Source organism: Vicugna pacos, chromosome 25 (genome assembly GCF_048564905.1).
Source record: "Vicugna pacos chromosome 25, VicPac4, whole genome shotgun sequence".
Taxonomy (NCBI): domain Eukaryota; kingdom Metazoa; phylum Chordata; class Mammalia; order Artiodactyla; family Camelidae; genus Vicugna; species Vicugna pacos.
The window spans coordinates 31340353-31362509 of NC_133011.1; the positions used below are offsets into that span (position 1 = coordinate 31340353).

The 22157-nt window shown below is 48.7% G+C and overlaps 1 protein-coding gene across 8 annotated transcripts in view; it reads right to left on the reverse strand.

Moving 5' to 3' along the window:
- ASAP1 (ArfGAP with SH3 domain, ankyrin repeat and PH domain 1) overlaps positions 1 to 22157 on the reverse strand; it is a 311752-nt gene that overhangs the window by 221969 nt on the left and 67626 nt on the right. For all 8 annotated transcript variants that reach the window (XM_072949721.1, XM_072949722.1, XM_072949719.1 and 5 more), the window contains one exon: positions 19339 to 19465. In XM_072949721.1, coding sequence (XP_072805822.1) covers positions 19339 to 19465 — 127 coding nt within the window. The remainder of the gene's footprint in view (positions 1 to 19338; positions 19466 to 22157) is intronic.

Below are 22157 nucleotides of genomic sequence, written 5' to 3' on the forward strand. Positions count from 1 at the left end.
AATATCTGCCAGAGGAAGGAAGAACTTCAGACCAGAAAAAAAGGAGTAAAGGCATGGTCTCAGGGCAAACCACGGAGAGGAAAGAGGGGAAAACGGAAGAGGCTCTGATAGAGCAGTGGGAGCCATTAAAATTCTACCACACAGACCAAGAGAGTCATAGAATTCTTTCCAAGAATTCTGAAGTCCTATAATGAAAATCACCAGAAAAACTGCAATAGCCAACATTTCATCTTCCGGATGTAGCCTGAATTTCTGAAGAAAATCGCTAACTCCACAATTTCTAATTTATTTTCATTCTGCAAGCCACCCTTGCAAGACAGCTGCCAGAATGGATCCAACTCCGCTACACCCTAGTTCTTTTGTTTCAAACTCTTTATGTGTTAATTGAAATGACATGTATCACAAAAAAAGAGGCCACGCCTCAAAAGAGACAAGCTGTATCTACAGAAATGTAAGGTCCCTGGTGGAAAGGAAAGGGAACAAGCCGGGCGGTCCACACGCGACATGTAAGTCGGCGTGACTGCCCTGCTCGTGTCCCCTCGCTGGCTAAAAAGGCCTTCAGGCTCTCTGCCCAGGGTGGGCCCCTGATTTTGAGGCTCCTTCAATGTCTGGCCAATGTCCCATGAGGTGGCCTGCTGTGGAGGCTCTGCCCAACTGAGCGGTGGTTCTCAAGCTTTTTGGCCACAGGACTCCTTCACATTCTTACAAAATTAGAATATTCAAAAGAGGGTTGTTACTCTTAAAGTATGTTGTTTCCATTCACAGTGCTCACAAGAGAAATTAAAACCAAGAAACCTTCCAAACTCCAGAACACACCTTTAACCAGCTGTCAGAAGATGACACCAGCACACAGCCTGCAGCCCCTGGAAAATGCCACTACACAAGGCAAACAATGCCTTGGTACTTTTATGAAAATGGTTTTTGATCTTACAGAGCCCTTGCAAGGGTCTTGGGAACCCAAGATCCCAAGACCATACCTTAGAAACCTCTAGAATAGGAACACTGACAAACAACGAAGTCGTCAGACTTAAGACAAGCTCACTCCAGAACCTATAACAGTAAATAAGGGAAAGCCTGGCCAGTCAAAGCAAGAAAATTATGCACAGGCTGGTAAAAGGATGGAGTGATTCCAAAATATTTTAAAAGCTGTTCATGGGTGCTCTAAGTTAAATGATGTTTTAAAAGTTTGACTTAGCATCTACTCATTACAGCTCCCAGTGAACGGCACTGCTTCAAACAGATCATAGGAATATCAATCTTGATGTAAGTCTTATATTTACTGGCAATTGGGTTCATTTTCTAGACCCCAACCACTTGCCTCTGACTCCTCACCGATAATCAATACAACACATTGCTTTTTCACAAGTCTCCACAGTGTAACAAAAATTAATACACTCCAGGGGGGAGGGTATATCGCTCAGTGGTGGAGCACATGCTTAGCGCGCATGAGGTCCTGGGTTCAATCCCCAGTACCTCCATTAAATAAATAAATTAAATAAATCAATAAACCTAGTTACTTCCCTTCGCACCAAAAGAAAATGAATACACTCCAAAGGGAACCCCTGTTAAAAATGATAAAGTCTGAAGACTCATAAAGGATGCTGGTCCTTCCTAAGTGATCAAGTCCTAACACGTCCATGATAATTAACAGGAAAAAAAAGTTATTGCAGTGAACTGTCTGTATCCCCTCAAAATTCATACGATGAAATCCTAACCTCCTAATGGGATCGTATTAGGAGGTGGGGCGTTTGGCAGGTGATTAGGTCATGAGGGTGGAGCCCTCGTGAATGGGATGAGAGCCCTTATAAAAGGGACCCCAAAGAACTCCCTCACCCCATCACCAGGAGGACACAGTGGAAAGACAGCCATCCTCAGTCCAGGGGAAGGTTTCACCAGAACCCTACCATGACGGCACTTGATCTTGCACCTCTAGCATTCAGAACTGTGAGAAACAAATCTCTGTTTACAAGCTACCACGTCTATGACATTAAGTTTTAACCTGAACTAAGACAAATATATAATTCTACCAGGAAATGAAAGCTGCATGTGTGTGGAGATGGCAGCGGGAGGTTTCTTTCCATCCCATGAAAATTAAAGAATTAAAAGGTGGCAGAGACTCACCCATAGCCTCTCAGAGCGTCCCCATAGCACCCGTGTTCTCGTATTTCCTTAAGTTTTTATGATAATCTTTGTACTCTCCTCTACCCTCAACCTGAAATCTCTCCCTTCCACCAAAACATTCTCCTCTCTAAGTTGGAACAGAGAGTGTCCAGGGACCAGCTTTTGATCCTATAGTCTACTCTACACGTTAGAGAGTGAGAACCAATTCTCCATGGGGACAGTAAGAGTTTGTAGCTACTTTTTCTATCAAGCATTTACTATATTCTAATGCAGAGTTTAAGAGAACTAAACTAAGAGCCATTATCTCATTTCAGCCTCGTAACAATCCTTTCAAAACCTACTGTGCCCATTTTACAGATGAATTAACAGGCTCAGAGGGGCACAGTGGCTAGTCCTAGGTGACACACTGAGACACTGGGCGGTAAGACTACTTATCTTCATGATACTGGCTTGCATCCGCTCACCTCACCCTCACAACAACCTCACGCAACAGGAGAGTATGAATACGACAGCTGAAAATAAAGCACATATTTACAGGTGACGCAGGCGCAGGTGCCTAAGACAGAGAGAAGTTAAGTAACTCGCTCAAAATAGCACAGCTAGTAAGTGGCAGTGGCTGCGTAAATGGTGGCTGTGGGGTTTATGAGTGAATGCAGTTAACTGAGGTTTGTATCTAACACACAGCAAGTACTTAATAAAAGTTAGAGGCCCCAGTGGAAGTACCCTGCATACAGGAAGTGTTCCACAAAGAGTAGCCAGCAGTGGTAACAGAGGATGTGTGTCAGGGAAATAAAGAGAGACCCCCTCCAAGAACATTGCCGCAAACAGCTGAGGTGCCCACAGTCATCTCAGCAAACTTTCCGCAGCATCTCTGCTGACTCAAGCTGGCCATGCTCAGCTGGGTGGAACTTCTTCATTCCTGCTATAAAAAGGCTGTGATGCAGAGCGGTGGAAAATGCACATGCTGAGCGGCAGTGGCCCCAGTCCCATCACCTTCTGACTGCATGACAGCTCTGAGGCCAGGATTCCCCAGCTGCAAATTGAGGACAATCTCCTCTCCCCTGCCACGCCAGCACCCACGTCCTGCCGCTGCCACTCCTGCTGCTCCAGGCAGCCCGTGGTTCTGACACATCACAGACCTCGGGGGCAACTCCCCCAGGACAGCTGCTGCTGGGCTCTGTTAAGTGCTTGAGCCAGAACTGGGGTGGCTGCCCTGACAATCAATCCTCCGGGGTGGATGGAGGGGACAGAAACACCTGAGTACCGTGAGCACCTTATTCCCGCACCTCCGCCGTGCAGCAGTCAGGGGAGCATCCGAGCAGAGTGGGAAACGAGCCCTCTGTTCAAGGAATTCCAGGCAAGTGGAACGTACAGCTAGAGCAACTCTTCCTCAGGGAGACTTTTAAAGGAAAAATATGGTCTTTGTCATAGAAACAGCCACGGCATAAGTCATCCCACCAGAAATCAACAGTTAACCGGCACTCACCCTCTGTGAGATTTTAAGCAAGTTAACTTCTCTGAGCTATCATTTCTTCATCAATACCTCTCCACGTAAGAAAACAGACACAGAAATTCTCCACAAACTGTAAGGATTTTAAACAAATGGAAGATGCTGGGAACGTTCTCACAGCTGCTGAAGGATCATGCTGTGGAAAAGATGAGGACAGATTATTTAGGTCTTGGTGGAGAGCAAGATTTTAGAATCAGCAAATGTGCAAGTGATCTGGAATAGAGCAACGGGGCCACTGGGCAATGCAACACCTAAGAGAGGGAAGTGGGGAGTGGAAGGGCCAGAGGTGGACAGCGGCCACCCCAAGGTCCTGCCTGGGCAATTCCCTCCCACCTGAAGGCAGTGTGCTATTTTATTAGTCTCCAGAATGTTTAAAGTTGTTTTCCTTCCTGCCAAAACCATCTCAGGGCTCAAATACAAAATAAAATCAATTACTTAAAACATAAAACACACTGCGATGAGCAGTAACTGTTGAAAGTAATAAAAGCACTAATTGAAAGAGACCTGTCTGGTTCTGCGCCCTGAAGTGGGCGGTGGCTGCAAACTCAGGGCTGAGGAGACATTCCAGGGATCCAGGAAAGAAGGTGGCTGAACTCCGTGATCTCTAAGGCTCCTTCTTGCCTCTAAAACACCAAGATCACATCATGTCCTTGAACTCTTAACAAGCCCTGAATTTCCTCCCCATTGTCTGGTCAATCCTACAGACAGTGCTTCTCCCAGACTCTCCTTAACCCCAATTATCCACACAGAGGGTCACTTTTGCCTAATTCTTCAAAGCCCTGCAGTGCGTAGATGTGTGCGTGTCTTTATTTGTTCACTCAGATGGGGTTCATTTACTGGCTCCCAGGCTTTGGAGGTTGCAAATCAGTGAGACAACATTCCGTCCTCAATAGTAACACGGCAGGCTCAGAACCAGCATCTCGACACAGCAGGCTCCAAGTGAAGACAAGGCTGGGCTGGGTGGCTGGAGAAGGGAACGACCCCAGATAATTCCATTTTCCAAGCATCCCACAAAGTCATGAGAAAGAACGGGCAGCTGCAAGGCAAAGGGAACTTACCAGGGAATGAAAAGCAGGAGACAGACTGACATAGCAATTTATCCTACAAGAGAGTCAAGCAGGGTTAGGCCCCCAGGAAGCACCTACTGCTGCTTCAGAAATAAACACAAATTGACTCGCCCTGGATAATTATTTGTGCCGGGTGTGGAGCAAATCCCTCCCCCTCCCTTCACACTATAACCTTTGCAGGGGAAAGGGCAGGAGCAGAAATTAAATACAGATTAGTAACACTTGCGGTATTCATATTCTTGTCCTCAATGTGTAAAACGTATACATATTTTTAAACTATGAATTTACAAATTTCCATTCCACGTCTACTTTCTTTTTTAACAAGCTGTAATGCCTAAGGCAGTGGGGTGACATCAAGGAGCTGAACAGATCTGGTGGGAAATGTAGCTCTACCGGAAACCAGTTGTGCACCTTGGGCCTTTACTGATTTCTCTTAGCATCCATCCTCTCCTATCAAGTGCAGAGACTCTTGCAAAGCTGTTTTAAGGATCAGGAATCTGTGAAGAACTTAGCACAGTACTAGGCTCCAAAGAAAAGCTAAGGGAGATGGCTCAGTGGTAGAGCGCATGGCTCAGCATGCACCAAGTCCTGGGTTCAATCCCTAGTACCTCCATTAAAAAAAAGAAAGAAAGAAAGAAAAACTTATAAATTGTGGCTATTTTAATATCGTAACAGTTTCTGAAAGCTCTTTAAGACTGTCAAGCATGGCAATGGATGCTGAGACATTTCCAGAAGCTTCATAGTAAAATCCTGTGTTTTCCCCTTGCCCAAGGGATGGTGGGGTATTATGGAGTGGGTTTTTTGTTTTGCTTTAACCAATATTTAACGTGTAATGCCACATGGTTGTGGAGGTGCTAGCAGATCAAACTAAGTCACTAAGTCAAGTGACATGATTCATTATGGCAGGACGTGAATTCGCACAACTCCCAAACCACAGCTCCAGACAAAAGTACGCCCACCACCCACAGTGCGCCTGGGTAGGTGCAGGGCACCAGGAAGGCCACCCTGCTCCCCCAAATGGGTGTATGATTCAAGTGTAACAAGGGTAAGCCCCTGCCCATTACTCACGCTTACAAGCACCCCAGAGTCTAGCGCCAGGAGGAGATGTGACCACGCAGCAGCTGGGGGGCCCTGGGTAAGGCCCGCAGGCAGAGGAGTCAAGGGCGGAGATCTAGGGAGCAGACAGACCTCGGTCTGAACCTTGGCTCTTTCCCTCCAGCTGTATAACCTGAGCCAGGAAACTGCCCACTGCAAGCCTCAGGCTCCTCATCTGAAAATTCAAGTCTTTCTTACTTACATCAAAGACCTGTTGTGAGAATCAAATGATAAAATCTATGTCAAAAGCCTGGCACTCCTGGAGTCGGTGATTCCACAGCCGGTAACACTGGGACCTCAGAATCCACGTCCTGAGGTCGATGTGAAGATTAAACTATGCAACATGTTTAATTTAACTGCCCAGCCCAATGCCGGGCAAATACCAGGTAACCGGCGTCAGGCACCAAGGGCTCACTACCAGGCTTTAGGAAATTCTTAGGAACAAAAAGGAAAAAGGAAAAAGCATTAGTTACGTAATAATTCATTAACAATTAGGAGGAAAAGGGGCAGTGAGAGACCAGGGATTCAAACTAAGAGACTCAGGCAAGTTGGTACTTTTTCTGAGGGTTCCCTGGACTGAGATACGAGGAGAGACAGGCAGCTACACTGCAGGGTGTGAGGGGATCCCCACGCTCAACACCTAAAACGACCTCCCATGATGCCTGAAAGCCCACCATTCTGTGGGGTCAGGACATCACACGCTGCAGGAAGCACATACAGCTCTGGGAGAGGGAAGGTGCTGGAACACCATAACAGGTGTGAACACCTGTAACGGAATCCTTAGTGAGATTTCCTTCCAGGAGGGTCAGCTGAAAGCAGACTTTGGTAGGGAAGACATAGGTCCTGAGCCGGGGCAATCACGGTGGGTGGTGAGGAGAAATCCTGAGACCCTAAGGGGAAGCAAGAAGTCTTAAAGGGGCAAGAAGGATGAAGAAGGGTACCAAATGGGTGAGGGTGACACTAGTCCTGGAAAGACCATGGGGCTCAGAGACACAAACCCCAGCTTCTCCAATGACTGCACACCTTGGTCAAGTCACTGTATTTCCTCTACCTTCAATCTTGTCACCCATAAACAAAGTTAATACTGCTTACTTCCCAGACCCTCTGAGGATTCTGTGAGATACCACAAGTACTCATCACGGAAGCCAGAACACTTACCAAACATCAATCCAGACTTAAAGAAGCCTATTCTAAGCTAAAATCCCACTGGGAAATGCTCCAGAAAGCCACTGTTTGGATTCACTGGGGAAGCAGAGGCCCACCACGCTCAAAAAGCAATCTGAGACTTAAGAATGGGCCTTGCTGAAACCTTTGGAGCTGAGAAGACACTGGCCCAGAAAAACATTAGTGGCTGGGCTTCCAGGTGAGCCCAGGAAAACCTTACGAACCCATCACGTAGCAGTTTACATGACAAAGGGACAGGGCTCTTCAACCCAGGACCAACTCAAGGAACCTGAAATATAACTTGGCTTCTAAAAAAATTATGCACCAACTCTCAGACAGGGCAAGTTAAGTTACCTTTGGCACCTTCTCCTCCCCTCAGGTTACTCCCAAGGCCCCGGGGCCCCACCAGGCCCACCTGACTTCTAGAGGAGCCCCCTCTCTCCTCTGTCCAAAAACCCACCTCCCCTCCCTCCTGCTCAGGGAAGTGGTAAGGAGGAAACGATCCAACCGTGTGTGAATGACGCCGCAGCACTTGGGTCTGCAAAACATACTGACTGATCCAAAGGGGTTTCTCAGCTGGAGAAATGGCCTGGGAGCTAATGAGGGGAGTGAAACAGTGCAGGCAGCACAGAGAAAGAAGGGGACGAGCTATCCGACGCTGGGGGACACCCCGGCAGGGAGGCCACCAGACTCCATGTCTGTGTTCCACGCATCCTCCCTTTTCACAGTGAAGGCTATTTCTTTACTCCTGAAGCCACGAGGCATAGGCCGTCACAAACTTATTTCCATGGTAAGTGGGGAATTTGGGCAAAGAAGTTAAAACTCAGGGCTGGAGGGCTGACACTGAGAAGACACTGGCCCTTGGCTCTCCGCCCACTCTGCTCAGCAAGCAGTCTCAAAACACCCACGCTTGCTCCTTCTCCCCTCTGCCCCTCACAGTGACTTCGGGTGCACCAACACATGAGGGAGGCAGAAACTTTCCTTTGGAGACACTTTGAAGTCAAGGCCTCACTCTATGCTGTCCCTGTGGGGAAAAAGATTTGTTCACAGGCCGCCCAGGCCACCTTTTGGGGGGATCTGGCTGTATGACAAGTGTATCAGACATTTATGAATAACTCTGATTTTTGACTCAATAATTCTACTGCTAGGAATCTATCAACACTAGCACAGATAACGCAGATGCATTCACATCTTCACTGCTCTGTTTCTAACCAGTCCTCCTCTGGCGCAACTGCTGAGCTAGCTATTTAAAACAAACTCCTCAGTTGGGGGTAACTTGGGGGAAGGGGGGGTGTCATTAATAGAATGACAGGCCTTATAAAACGTTACTGAAGACTTTTTAATGACACGGGGAAATGCTCACGACGTGTTAAATGAAGATAAGCAGGATGCGGATGTATCTAGAAGGAATACCTGAAGTGACAGCAGGGGCTACCTCTAGCTGGTGGGATGATGGATGACTTTTAAGTTTCCTTTTTTATGCTCTTCCTAGTTTCCTACAAATGGGACACATTCCTTTTACTCTCAATATGAAAAAATTACTGGGAACAAAATATGTTAACAATAGATTGTCACACATGTTAAAGGACACCAGCGAGATGCCAGCCACACTATCCAGGCTGTGGGAAACTCCATGGGACAACTCACTTCTTCAACAAACATAGTACAAAGGAAAAAAGAGGGGGGTACCCACAGATTAAAGAAATTTTAAATATATGTCAGTCAAGTTGAACATACAGCTCTCATTCAGATCCTGATTTGAACAAGTCATCAAAAAAAAAAAAAAAAAGACAGCTAGGGGAATTTGAACACTGGCTGAATATTTAATGCCATATTGAGAAAATGTTCATTTTTAATGTGATCATTCTATTTATGGTGGGTCAGTGCTGTTCCTGTTGTTTTCCAGGTCCATATCTTTTAGAGATACATACTATAATGTTTATGGATGAAATAAAAAAATACCTGGGATTGCTTCAAAAAATCAGGGCAGCGGGGCAAGATGGGGAAGGCAGTAGAGATAAAAACAAGACTGCCCAAAGTGCATCGCTGTTGGAGCTGAGTGACAGGTATGTGGAGGTTGGTATTGTTCTCTCTACTTTTGGATATATGAAAGTTAATGCCCAAAGTTAAAAAAAACCACTGGAAGGGCTGAGCTACTAAAGGAAAAAAAAAAAAAAAGAGTCACAAAAGCTACCTGTGTGTGTAAAGGGGAATCTAACAATGCCAAGTACTACAAAATTACCCAGTAATAAAATCCATTTTTTTTAAGTCACAAGGTATCCTATAAGTTAAAAATTACTTGACAAAACATCTCATAGGTCTGCCTCTTTCAGATGGTGAGCCACCTGGGGGAATGGGGTAGGGACATGGGGCTGGAAGGCAGAACTGACCTCAAGATTCAGTGGGATACTTTTTCTGTCTTGTGACCTTTGACAAGTCATTTTAGCTTTTTGAGCCTCTATTTCCTCAACTGTCAAATGAGGAAATGGTGGTTTTGTTGCCTTACAAAGTGATGTGTGGAAGAAATGAAACAATACAGATAAAAGCACTTTGAAAGCTGTTACAACAGAGCCCAGAGCACAACTGCTCATAAAATGCTATGATTCACTCCTTACCACTTACAAAGAAAAATCAGAGAGGTCAACTCTTTTTGAAAATACCAATTCTCTCATTAATCCCTCTGATACCACATCGTGAACTGACTGCCCCAGAAGACAGATACAAATTATCTAAATTTAAGTGCCTCCCATTCAGCTTAAAGGAGAGCGAAGGCTTCCACTGGAGGATGCACACCTTGTTTGTGTATCTCTGTGTTTGTTTTCACTGAGAAACTAAATGCTGACCTGTCTCTTCCATTCCCTTGCACTCTGCAGCTAAGTCACCACAAAACAAGGCTGACTGAAGCCGGGGGTTGGTGGGATGTGTGAAGCCCCACAGACCTGGGTGTGAATCCAGCTCTGTCACGTACTAGCTGGGTGATATGAGGGTCAGAAGTAACACCTGTAAAGTACTCAGTCCAGAGCTGTGACTCAAAAAGTGAGAGTCACCACTGTTCCTGGAATTGCTAACCCACTGAAAGACTGCAGGTTACAGACACCGAAAGGTCAGACCAAAAACTTGGCTTGGCACCCAGGTCTGCCATGAATCCGTGGCAAGACCTTCAGGAAATTAAGCAACTAAGGGTTTCTTCCAACTGCTCTATGCAATTGGTAGGCATTCAACTAAAGTCCAGAGAGGTAGACAGCAGTATTTAGAAAACTCTTCCCAGATCTGCCCTCAACAAGTATAAATCAAATGCAAGTTCACTATACCCTTCATTATTTTAGTCAAATTTCTGAGTATCAAGTAGGTGTTAAAAAAAAAAGGTGAGGGGGAGGGGGAACCCCTGGCCTCAGGGTACTTACAATCTACTAAAAGTGAATGCACATATGTACAAGATTAAGTACGAAATTTAGCTAATTAGCCGATCAGAGGGGAAAAATGTGTCCATGACCATCCAGTTGGTATTTAATATCTTCTCAGGAAGTTCTTATTCAACTCTCACCTATACTATCTCAGGCCTCAGCTGAAGCCTACTTCCTGATTGCTCTATTTCACTAGCATTCCATTCACAATATAAGCATTTTTTCTTGAGGACAAGTCCGAGGTAGAAAGAGCATGGATTAGTCTGAACCCTTTCTAAGCCACACTCATCATCTGTGAGACAGGGGAACAGCACCCACCCCACAGAGCTGCTGGAAGGATTAAATGTAATGACATGATGTGTGTAAGGTGTCCAGCACAGCGCCCAGCGTAGAGTAGGTGAACTGTAGTGCTGGCGGATTCTGAACTTGTTCAAACTCTTTTACTCAAAAGGCAGAAGCCTTGGGACAGCGACAGCATTATTTGACTTGGCACCATTTTATTTACTGGAAGGCAGTGTGTTCACGTGAATTGCTACGAAAAATATTACTATCATTAAAGCTGCAGCAGCTGCTGGGCCAGCAGTGAATGCTTGTTTTGATTTGCACTTCGTGGGAATAAGGAGTATCTAATTTTATGTTAAGTGCTATTAATGTGAATAAACATTACAAGGAAAAGGAAATGGGCTACATTTTTAAAAAAATGATTAATGAAACATAAAGGAAGACTCCCGACATTTCAAAACAGTGAGGACACTCAAATTTTATTCTGTGTGTCACTGGTCAGTGATGCTACTTAGAGGAAGGAAAGCCGCTGGCCCCCGTCAGACCTTGCAGCAGTTTCTGTTATTCAACACCAGGAAGGGCCAATCAAACCAGAACATTCCCCCAGCAGAGCCCAGCTGCCCTGCCGAGGCCCCCATGCACCCTGGGCATCCACGGGAGATGACTTCCGAGGACCATGTCATCGCTGCAGGTTGAAAGGGCAGTGGCATGTTCCTTCTCTGCCCACACCCAAGTGGAATGTTGGTCTTTCTCGACCACATCAGGAAAGCTACAACTAGGCAGCACAGTGCCCTGACCACAGCCCTTCAAAATGTCCCAAAGGAATACAGAGCAGAGGGGTCACAGGGAGGCGAGACTTGCAGAGGGAAGGGCAGAGAAACTAACATCCCCAGTGCTGCTGGTGCAAGACACGTGGCTGCCTTACCTTCCCGGCAGGTCTCCCACAGCCCTGCAAGGCACTGCTGCCTCCATTTAGCTCTCACTCCAGTGAAGGATGAAGATGATGAGACCAGAAGACCCGATCCTAGTCCATCACCCCATGGGATCCAGCGTACAGAGCAGGTGCTACCCCACCCTCCTACCCTACTCTGAGGACCACCATCACATCCAGTCCCTGCTGAAGAGCTACTACCTACCATCAGGTAACCCCACCAACCAGCCTAGTGACTGCACTAGTGGTGGTCTCCTGACCCAAGCTGGGCCAACCTGACCCTCCCTCCCAGGTGTCCTAATCAGGCAGAGACTCAGCTGGTGGGGGGCACTGGAGCTGGGGGGCTGGTAGGGCTGGGGCTGCCAATTCCTACCATTTATTCAAAAGAGAATAGCCTCATTCCCTACCATCTTGCCCCTCATGTTCCATGAAACACCCCTCACAATAAACCCTCACTTTGCCTGAACTAGCTGTATTTTGTTTTGTTGCGGGGAGGTCATCTGTTACTTACAACAAAGGGGCCTACCACCCTTGGCTTTCTGAGTGTCAGCTTCTTTGCCTATAGAAAGGAGTTGGACAGTTGGTCTCCAGGGCCTTTCCCAGCTCTGTCAAGTGTATTTCATAACACTATAGGGCACTGGGAACATGTCTGTCCTTGCCCTGTCCCCTGAGCACAATGCTACAGAAATACAAGATATCCAGGCTCTATTAACAATAGAAAGAGCTTGGAAGAGCTATTTTTCTCCATCCAAAGCACATCTGGCGGGGAAAGGGATGGTCTGGCTGGACTTGGCCAACTCTGCTTTCCGTAATATCTGGTACCAAATGCAGTCTTGCTTGGGGCTTTACCTCCCTGGGGCATGAGGCTCTTTTGTTTTCCTGGCCTCTGGGTGGCTAAATTGGGTGCTGTCTTAGCCAAGGCACACGTATTCCAGTTCTTTTGGGAAAATTATACCATAGTCTTGGCATTAAAATTCAATTCTTATGTAAGTGATTACAAACAGCACCAGAACCCAGGGCCACTCAGAATGGGCTCTGGGCAGGAAGAATCCACTGTGAACTCCCGGATTCTGTTAAGACCAAGCGGGGTCAAGTACCTCCAGGTCTGACCTAACCCTTGCCCCACAAATAATTAAAACTCATCTGACTGATACTGAAAAGAAGTTATGAGGCACAGAGAAATGCAAATTCAAGTATAGATCCTTTTCACTTTAAGGCCTCTGACTCCAAACCAAAACAGAATTCCTTGTGGTCTCAGTGCTTCAAGCTGTAATCAGCAAAGCAAACAACCTAGCTGCCACGCTCTGTCCCGGTCAGGGCCAAGGCATAAATGCTTCTTCCCCCCAGCACCTCCCCACAAACATCCAAAATCAAATACCTGCATTTATTATGTAACAGAGCAAGTGGCTCATTAACATAAAGTCCCAGCAAAAATCAAAAGGGGCAGCACTGCCCCGCTTTGATGCACCAATGGAGGGAGGAGGAGGAGTCGGGGAGAAACAAAGAATGAGCAGGCACACAAGGCAGCACCAGCAGAGCCCACAGGGCCGGCCTGGCTCCAAGAGAGCTGTACTGGTCACCGGTTCCCTTACCTCAGAGCTGCACCTCCAAGGGCTGAGTATATGGTAAAACTGAGCTGACAGTCTGTTTCAGATCAGGTTGCCTTTGACCATGACCCCATAGTCATCCCTGTGGTCCCATCTGCACCTCCACCATCCAGGTCCTTGAAGGCACACAGCTGGCTCTGTCATCTAATCACCTTACCACCCACACTTCCCAAAGGAGCCCACCAAGCCTCGTCCTCTCAGGTGCACATTCAGGGCTCCGCTCCTATAATAACAAACAGCAACAACCGTGAGGACACAACAGTCATTGGCAGAGCACTTACGACACCAGGCACTGCTCTAAACACCTCACACACACTGACTCACCAAGAGGCAGGTATTAGCCCCACGAGGGCACTAAGACACAGTAAGATTCAGTGACTCGCCCAGCACACACTAGACAATAATATGGCAGCAATTAATCTCAGAAAGGGAACTTTGTCCTCCTCAACCCAAATGTCGCCACTGGTCCACAGTGGAAAGAACTCGGCCCGGCTCCCCATCAGGGAACGCCTCTCCCGCCTTCCTCCCCGCCCCACAGGAGGAAGGCTGAGTAATGTGACTGGTCAGACTCCGGCATTCACAGGGCCACATTTTACCCAGTAACCTAGTCACTGGATGAGTAACTCACGTGCATTATCTCCTTTAATGCTCAAAACAACGCCATTCATTTATCAAATGAGGAAACGGGAGGCTTAGCTGCAAGGTGATCTCCATCCAGCCCATCACTTACTCATGTTGAAGTAACACATGCGGGAACGGCTGAGGCCAAGGTCTGCCCCTAGTCCCCAGATGACTAGGTTACATAAATGGAAACCACCCCTCTGAGGCTCCCGTGGCTCCCAGACATCAAGGCCAAGATCTGGGTAGCCTCAGAACACCCAGCACCACGAGGGCTTCTCACGAAAGCCTCCAGCCCAACATCAGGGAGGGCTGCCGTGGCCCCGCACAGTGTGTCACGAGACCAGGACGTCCGCCTGGCGGACCGGCTAGTGGGATCGGGTTCCTAAATCCAGGTTCACTCTCCGCTCCTCCTACCCGGAAGCATGTTTCAGGGAGCAGCACGGGAAAAGGCACTGGAAGAGCCCCAGGGATCCCCCCTCCCCTGCCCCATGTACAACCAGACTCCACAGCCCTTTGGGAGAGCTGAGAGCAAAGAGCCTCTGGGCTGGGAGTCAGGAGACCAGAATTCAAATCCCTGCCTAATTTCCTTCCCATCTTGAGGCCTTGGTCTCCACCTCTGAAAGCAGCAGGACTAAACTACACCCGTGTGGGTCCTTATCCTTCATGAGCTCTCTCCCACGGGAATACAAAACTCGAAGGTTCTTCTGGCAAATCAATCACAAGGATGAGAGAACATTCTGCTTCCGAATTACAGGAGCCTATAACTGGCAATCCAAGTATCTGACCAGCAGAAGATAATCTGTGCTACCACTGAGCTGATGTAGTTCAGCCAAAATCAAAGACAGCTGGCATGCAAATTACGCCAAACCACGCTATTCCAGGAGCCTATGAACTTATCTGGCCTATTAGACGCCCATCACAGCTTTCATGGGCTCCTCAGAGACCAGGCCCCTAGGATGGCAAGCACCAGACTAGGTTTTCTCCAAGGTCCCGTCAACTCTGATGTCCAGTGATTCCCAGCACCCCGAGAACCAGCAGGCCTGGGAAGCCAGAAGGCAGCCGACCCCATCCCAGAGTCGTGGCTCTTCAGCCAAGGCTGTGGGCAGCCCACGGGCAAGGACAGGTTGGTCAACGGTCCCAGACTAAGCATGCCAGGGAGGAGCTGGAAGCCTCAGGGCCTTCTCCACTTCTGCCGAGCCCGTGGAGGACTGCCGGCAGCACTGGCTTTGACCACAAAAGACAGATTTCAGGAGAAGTCCAACAAGAGATCTCTGAAGAACAGAGAAAAAGAACATTCCTTTTTTCTTCTCTACCCCAAACTCTTTCTCCCTGGCACTAGAAATCAAGTAGAGATAAGCTCCCCGTAAGAAAACTTTCAGACTGTGGGTTCAGCACACTGCGGGGCACGTGTCAGGCACTGGACAGTTTGTATACCGACTAGATGAGTGATTTCGCTTGTACTATTGGGGTGAATGTCCTACATTATTTCCCCCACCTAAGAGCTGCCCCTTTCTACCTTGTTAAGAGTGAGAGCTCGATTTATCGCTTTGTCAATGACCATTAATTTCCGCACAACCTAACCCAGGTAACACCTCCAAAACCTCAGCCAGGCTTAGCAAAGTGACTTGTACACAGCAAGCGCTCCCCAAAAACGTGTTAAGTGAATGCTGTTTGTGGATAATTCCCAAATAAGTCCCCACATTTGAATCTGAAAAACCACGCCCAAATCTGTGAAAGTAAAGGGGGGGGGGGTGCGTTTAAGTATCACTATTAAGAACTCCCTGGAATGTGAACATGAAGGAAACTAAGCCACTTCGGAACTTAGGCACCTGTTTCATGAGACCAAAATCAGAAGGGACAAGAAAAGTGAAGCCCCCCTACGTTCTCTACAAAACCACTGAAATACATCTTTGTAGACATTATAATGTTATTTTACATCTTAACTGTTTACAGATTTCCTAATTCCACTTACTTACTAGCCATTTGACCTTGAAGACAAATGACCTCATCTCACTAGGCCTCGGTTTTCTTGTCTGTGAAATGGAGATAACAACTGTCTTTCCTTCATAAAGCCTGTGTGAGGGTTAAGTGTGACCATGCGTGCTGCAAGTCTTCAACGGGCCTGGTACAGAACAGCTGCTCAGTAAATGGTAAGAATGTGCCTCCTCCACCGTCACCAAAGATAAAGTGCTGGGCCAACATTAAATCACCAAGTCAACTTTCATGTATCATACTGGACCCTCCTTTTCACCAAGCACTAAGTATCAACCAATCTAAGCCTTTAAATAGAGAGTCTCTCCTACTGTTTCCCCCAACGGTGGTCCTGGGACGCCCGCCTGCTCCATTCCTGGGAAAGCTCTGTCTTCTCCTAGTCGTTTACTCATAATTTCCAAATGGTCACGAGTAAAACGGCACACGTCAGTGTGCCTGGGTTGCTGAATAAGTGAAACACTGGCTTTTTGCTTGGAAAACTCACACACGAGGATGTAACCTTGGCAGCCAGTCCATTCTTGCCTCCCAAAAGCAGCCACTCCTTGTGTGCCAGCCACGCCAGGACTTCCAGAGTCATGTGGTACCCTTCGCCCCCAAAGATGAAGCCCAGAAGGAAACTCCTCTCCTTTTTAACCACATACTTCTGACCCTGGTCCTGGAGTGCTCATCAGAGAGATTAAAATAAAAAGCACCAACATCTGCAAAGCACAGCACTCTTTGCCAACAGGACTTAACAAAAGGGAGAGTTGGGGTTAATCTGAGGTTCCAAGCTAGGAGCTCTAACACAGTTTAGTTGAGACTTACGTGTGTTAATTAGGCAGGCAAAGAGCAAAAAAAAAAGGCTCATAAATAAATAGGAAAACAACTGCTAGAACTAGAAAAAGATTTTTTAAAAATTCCAAGCTGGCCAAATTAATTTCTATTCCTGAGTTTCCACACCACCAAGGAAGTACCCGAAAGTTCTACTCCTAATAACCACACGATAACACAAACAGCATTCTTAAAGTTTCCATGGATCTCACTTGTGAAGCATATGTCAACAAGATTTTGCGGTTTGCCCCAAAACTTTTCCTTATATTTTGAGAGTAATAACCTCAAACCCCATAATTTTTAAGAACTGAATTCTGATCCACTTAAGATTCATATGCAACCCTTCCATATATGTAAGATTGGGGAGAGGGATTAAAAATTCAAGTGTGGTGGTTATCTATCAATTAAGAAATTAAAGGGCATATTTCATATTTATGCAAAAGGCAACCACTTGTGAGTCTGGCCTCATGGAATATGATTCAAGAGTTAAAAGATGCAGCCTGGGGACAATGACTTCTTGACTAGCACTGTACTCAAGTTCAGAAAAAGAGTTACAAAATTATTGTGCCATTCTGAATGAAACATTTGCTGCTATATTTCTGAGAACATGAGAATTATCAATGTACTTTAACCCGACACTTTTGAACTTCTTGCCTGGTTCCAATCCTTCTCAAGTTCATAGGTATTTGTATAATGATTGGGCCTGTTTTTCTCCTTAATCTTGCAAAACAGTATTCCCTCACCAAAAAATTGTATCTGTTGCATTTGGTTTTAAATTTAGTAACCTCAAACTAAGATCAAGAGCAGCCCCATGTAATTTAACATTAACCCTATCCTCCGGTGTTGCTGCAAAACATGGGCACATACAAACAGCATCACCAACTGTGTACTTACCCTTATCACACCCCGCACAAGCAGAATACAGTAACACTATCTGAATGTGCAGAAAGGGAAAAGTTAAAATAATTGACAGCTCTATTAGCAGGCACTGAAGAACTTATCTAGAAGGAAAGTAACCGCTCAGTCCAATCAATGTCACATCCTTTAGAGGCATATAAAATTAGTACAGAAAAAGGACGCAAAATGCTCCTGTATCAGCATGTTTCAATTTATCACAATTAAGTGAAGGACAGACTCATCATGGGGTTGAATGCCTGGCAAGTCCGTGTAATCCCAAACACCAAGCATCAGGCTACTGCAACAGACAGGCAGTTAACAAAAACAAAACAAAAACAAAGAAAAGATCCATTTGCCTTTGGTTTCAAACAAACCTAGTTAGGCAGTATTTCTCCAAATGAATTTCAAAATTCAGTTCAGTAACCCAACATTAACTTCAGAGAGAACTCTAAAAGCAACCTCTAACTGGTACAAAACATTCAGACTAATTTGCAGCACCAGGCAGGCAAAATAGGACCCAGCACTAGCAGAAACCTCTCCCCTCCTAAAACTCGGGGCCCCTGGGCTTCCGAATGAATACCAGTTCTGCTTGTAACCTAGCCCAGGGTATCAAAGCCCCAATCAAGAGCAGTTTGCCCACAGAAGCCCAAGCTTCTTAACATTACAGAGGGGGAGCCATGGTGAGCTTAAATCAGAAAGAGCTCCCCAAACCTCAAATAAACCAACCATACAATAATCCACCCAGGGAAAACGGTCTGCCTTCCTAACTTCCCCCCATGCTGTCTTTTCCAGTTGCAATAGGCTTGGCTTATTGGAGGGGAGTGGTGCTTCTTTGGGGCACTTACAGATGGTGCAGAATTCCAGAGCAAATGTCCTATTTTCATGGAGGTTAAGAGGCTTCCTCCTTAGCTACCCACTCCTCTTGATCCCCTATTGCTAATTCACGTAAAATTGCTATGCCCTTGGCCCTGCCCTGGACACCCACATTTCCCTGGAGGATCTAGATAAGAGAAGCTGTTCTTTTTGCCGTCTCAGGCCTCCTTTCTTCCTGTCTGGCCAGCTCTTCCAGGCAGCATCCGCCTCAGGTCTCTGTTCACAGCTTATGAGTGCCCTCCGGGCAGGTCCTGCTGGCGCAGTAGCCTCAAGCTCTACCAAACCATCCGGCCAGGGGAGCCGAGTGGGTACCAGTCTGCAAAGAACTCTTATTTCCACCCGGGGCTTTAGCGCAAGAGGGGAGGAATCCTGGGGTGGAGGCAGTCCCAGCCTGAGCTCCCTCTCACTCCTCTGGGATTTTTCCACCGGCCTTTGCCTATGCAGCTAAGCCTGCCTGGCCAAGCTGGACCGTGAAGAGGTGCATTCACTGACCATCTCCCAGTCCCTTGCTGGTGACCTTGGCCACGTTCCTTGGCCTCCCTCTGCCCTGCCCTCGGTGGCCTAACACCAGCTACTTCGCGGGTTATGAGAGGGTCACAGTGATGTGGAAAGCGCTGAGAAGGCTGCGTGGCACCCAGAAAGGACGCAAGACAAGGAGAGGACTTCCTTCTTCTTTCCCGGGCTGTCCAGAGCTCGCTCAGTCCTCTCCCCACCTCCAGCCGCCGGGCGAATGGGGCAGGGGGCTGCACATGCGAAGTCCCGCAATCACCTGGCAGCCGGGTGGAGTGGAGGGGGTCCCCGAGGGGGTGTGGTTCCCCCAGGCCCCAGCATCCCCTTCCTCCTCGACTCGGAAATCTAGACCATCCAACTGCGAGGCAGCGGCCGCGAGCAGAGGCGAGGCATCCCGGCGGACGGGCCGGGGTCCCTGGAGGGGTGCGCGCGGGGGGCACCGGCCCCGACCTACCTCCTCCAGCAGCGTGACGGTATTCCTGCAGTTGTGCAGCCGCGTGGTGAAGCTGGACGTGGTGGGCGAGTTGTAGTCCTCGGTGGTCTCGGCGATGAACTCGGAGACGGAGATCTGGTCCGGCATCCTGCCGGGAGGGGCGAGACACAAGCGGGGGCGGGGGGTGAGTCACGGCGCAGGCTCCCGGGACCGCGGGCCGGCCCGCGGCTCATGAACGCCCCGCGCGCAGCCCGCCACCCGGCCTGGCGCGGCTCCCGTCCCCGGCGGCGGCGGCGGGAGGAAGGGCTGGCGGGCGAAGCAGGCGGCCGCGGGGGCGCTCGGCGCGGGGCCCTTCAAACTCCGAGCGGCGCGCGAGGCAGGGGGCTCTCGGGGACCCGCCTCCCTCTGCTCATGCCGGCGGCGGCGGGGGAGGGGACGCGGCGCGGCGCTACGCGGGGGCTCCGGCCGGCGGCGGGGGCGGCGGCGGGCCGGGCAGCTCGCAGCGGCCGGCGCTGCCTCCTCACACGCTCTGACAGGCGGCGGCGCGGACACCGACTGACTGAGCACACACTCCCGCGGGCGGGCGGGCGGCGGGCGGGCGGCGCTCCCGCTACGGTCACGGGGACAAACAAGGAAGTGCTTTGCGCACGCGCCGCCGCCCCCCGCCGCGGCCCCCGCCCCCGCCCCCGCCCCCGCCGCCCGCGCCGTCCCCGGCCCGGCCCCCGCCCGCACGCCGCCGCCCGGGCCACGTTCCGATGCGGGCTCCCGGGCGGGGGCCGCGCGACTGCGGGGCGGCGGAAGCCTGCGTCCCCCGGCCGTTCCCGGGGCGGTTACTTCAGGGAGCTCGTTACGCGAGCGTTTCGCAGAAGGGGGACCAAAAAAAGTTGTGCGCGTTCTTTTTTAGCCCCGTGTGGGTGCAGGAAGCGAGGCCCGGAGAGCCGCCTCCTGCTGCGAGGGCCGCGGAGCGGCAGCCAGGAGCCGGCGGCGCCTGGCCTTGCAGCTGCCCGCTCGCGGGGATCCTGCCCTCAGTCCCTTTGCAGGGCGCTCACCGCCCTTGCAAGGCTAGTTTTTGCAGTTTGCTTAAGACGCTAAGTGAAGACCAATGACGGGTTATTGCTTTTTTTTTTTAAATTTTCTAATCTTTCATTTGCACTGTTTTTTGTTTCTTGTTTCTTTTAACCCGGAGGACAGACGAGGGTCAGGAGTGTAAAAGGCTTTTTCCGAGGTACAAATCGTGTACAACGCTAAGCGGATGCCAAATTTCAGCAGAAAAATTACTAACAGATTGCTCATTCCTGGGCCCTGGCAGATGGCTATTTTGCTCAATCTACTTAGTCCAAAGAATCCATTTAATTTCTCACCATTTTGGATGAAATTGGTTTAAAAAAAAAAAAGCGAGACTCTTAGGAAGCGCCTCACGGTTGGCTCCTGTAATTGGAGCTGATTGGGAGCCACCATATAAACTCATCTCCCTGATGCCCGGCCTGGGTGGAAGGCCGGCTGCGGGGAGGCCCCCCCGGGATTGAGTTCCTGCCATCTTGTATGGTTGTCTGTGTTCTGGTCCTTCCCTAAACTTAAACGGAGTGCCCCAAGACAGGGACCTTGTCTTAGCACTGGGCCTGGCACAGAGAAGTAGCCCCAAAGATTGTGGAATGAAAATGCATCCCCTCACTCATGGTCAACATGTATTTACTAAGGGCCTGCTCTGTACCCTGGAGATTCGATAATGACGATGAGCTGCTCTCCTGAGCTTACCTTCCATGAAGGGCAGTAGGGTTTGACTCTCATAAGGTAGGTATTACCTGGGGCTATTAGTTTGTTAGGGGAAACACGCCCAATAATGAATGTACTTTATCTAAGAGCCCAGAAATGGGGGTCGTTGGACTTTGAAGGACGTCAGTTGGCCTAACACATATAATGTCAAAAAGTGACGGAGGTGCTGTAGTATGAGGAGTGTTCAGTGAAGGCCTCTCTGACAAGATGACATGACCTGCCTCCCTAGACATCCTATTGGCTGTGGGATCCTGGCCTTTGGTTGACTGCCTCCCGTAAAGAGGAAAGATAAGGGCACCAACCCCGAGAGGCTGTTAAGGGATAATGGATGAGAAGGTGCTCCGTGCACCGCATAGCCACTGTGGGGAGTTCAAGGTGCTCTGTCCACCTGCAGTGGCAGTCCTGAACCTGGGCTGTGCCTGCAGGGAAGTGCTCGTTAATGTTGGGAAGGCAAGAATTTCAGCTAATGGAAGGAAGGCAGGCAGGCAGGCGCTGGTAAGGCAGCGGCCCTGAATATTAAAGACTGTTCCCTGGCAAAGTGAACGGCTGGGACATCAACTTTGACAACATTCTGAAATATAAATAAGGAAACAAACAGGTGCCCAATTTCTCCTCATTCACACTTTGCAAGTCTGGTTCGGGACCCACAGAGGCTGAGGGTCTCTAGACAGCAGACCATTTAAGACCTGTACCTGGAGGTCACTGGCTCCTGTGCTGTGATTGACAGAATGTGGGTGTTTGGCATATGAGCCACCAGAAGAAAATCCTACCTCTATTTCCATATACTAACCAGGCCATCCTGCATCTAGAAGGTTCTGTGACTTGAAGCAAATATGGCCACCACTAGCTTGGGCTAAAATTAAGCTCTCTGAGGCTCAGTAACCCCATGCTACCCCATGAGAGCGTAATACCCAGCACTCAGACTTCCATCTACTCCAAGAAGGCTTTCCTCCAGGCTGGAAATCAATTTAGACTTTGATTTTGCATTATTTCTCTCCTTCCCACCATTCCAACTTGTCATCAAATGCCTGTCATCTCCGCTGCACTGGTAGCTCCTTCCAGTCTAT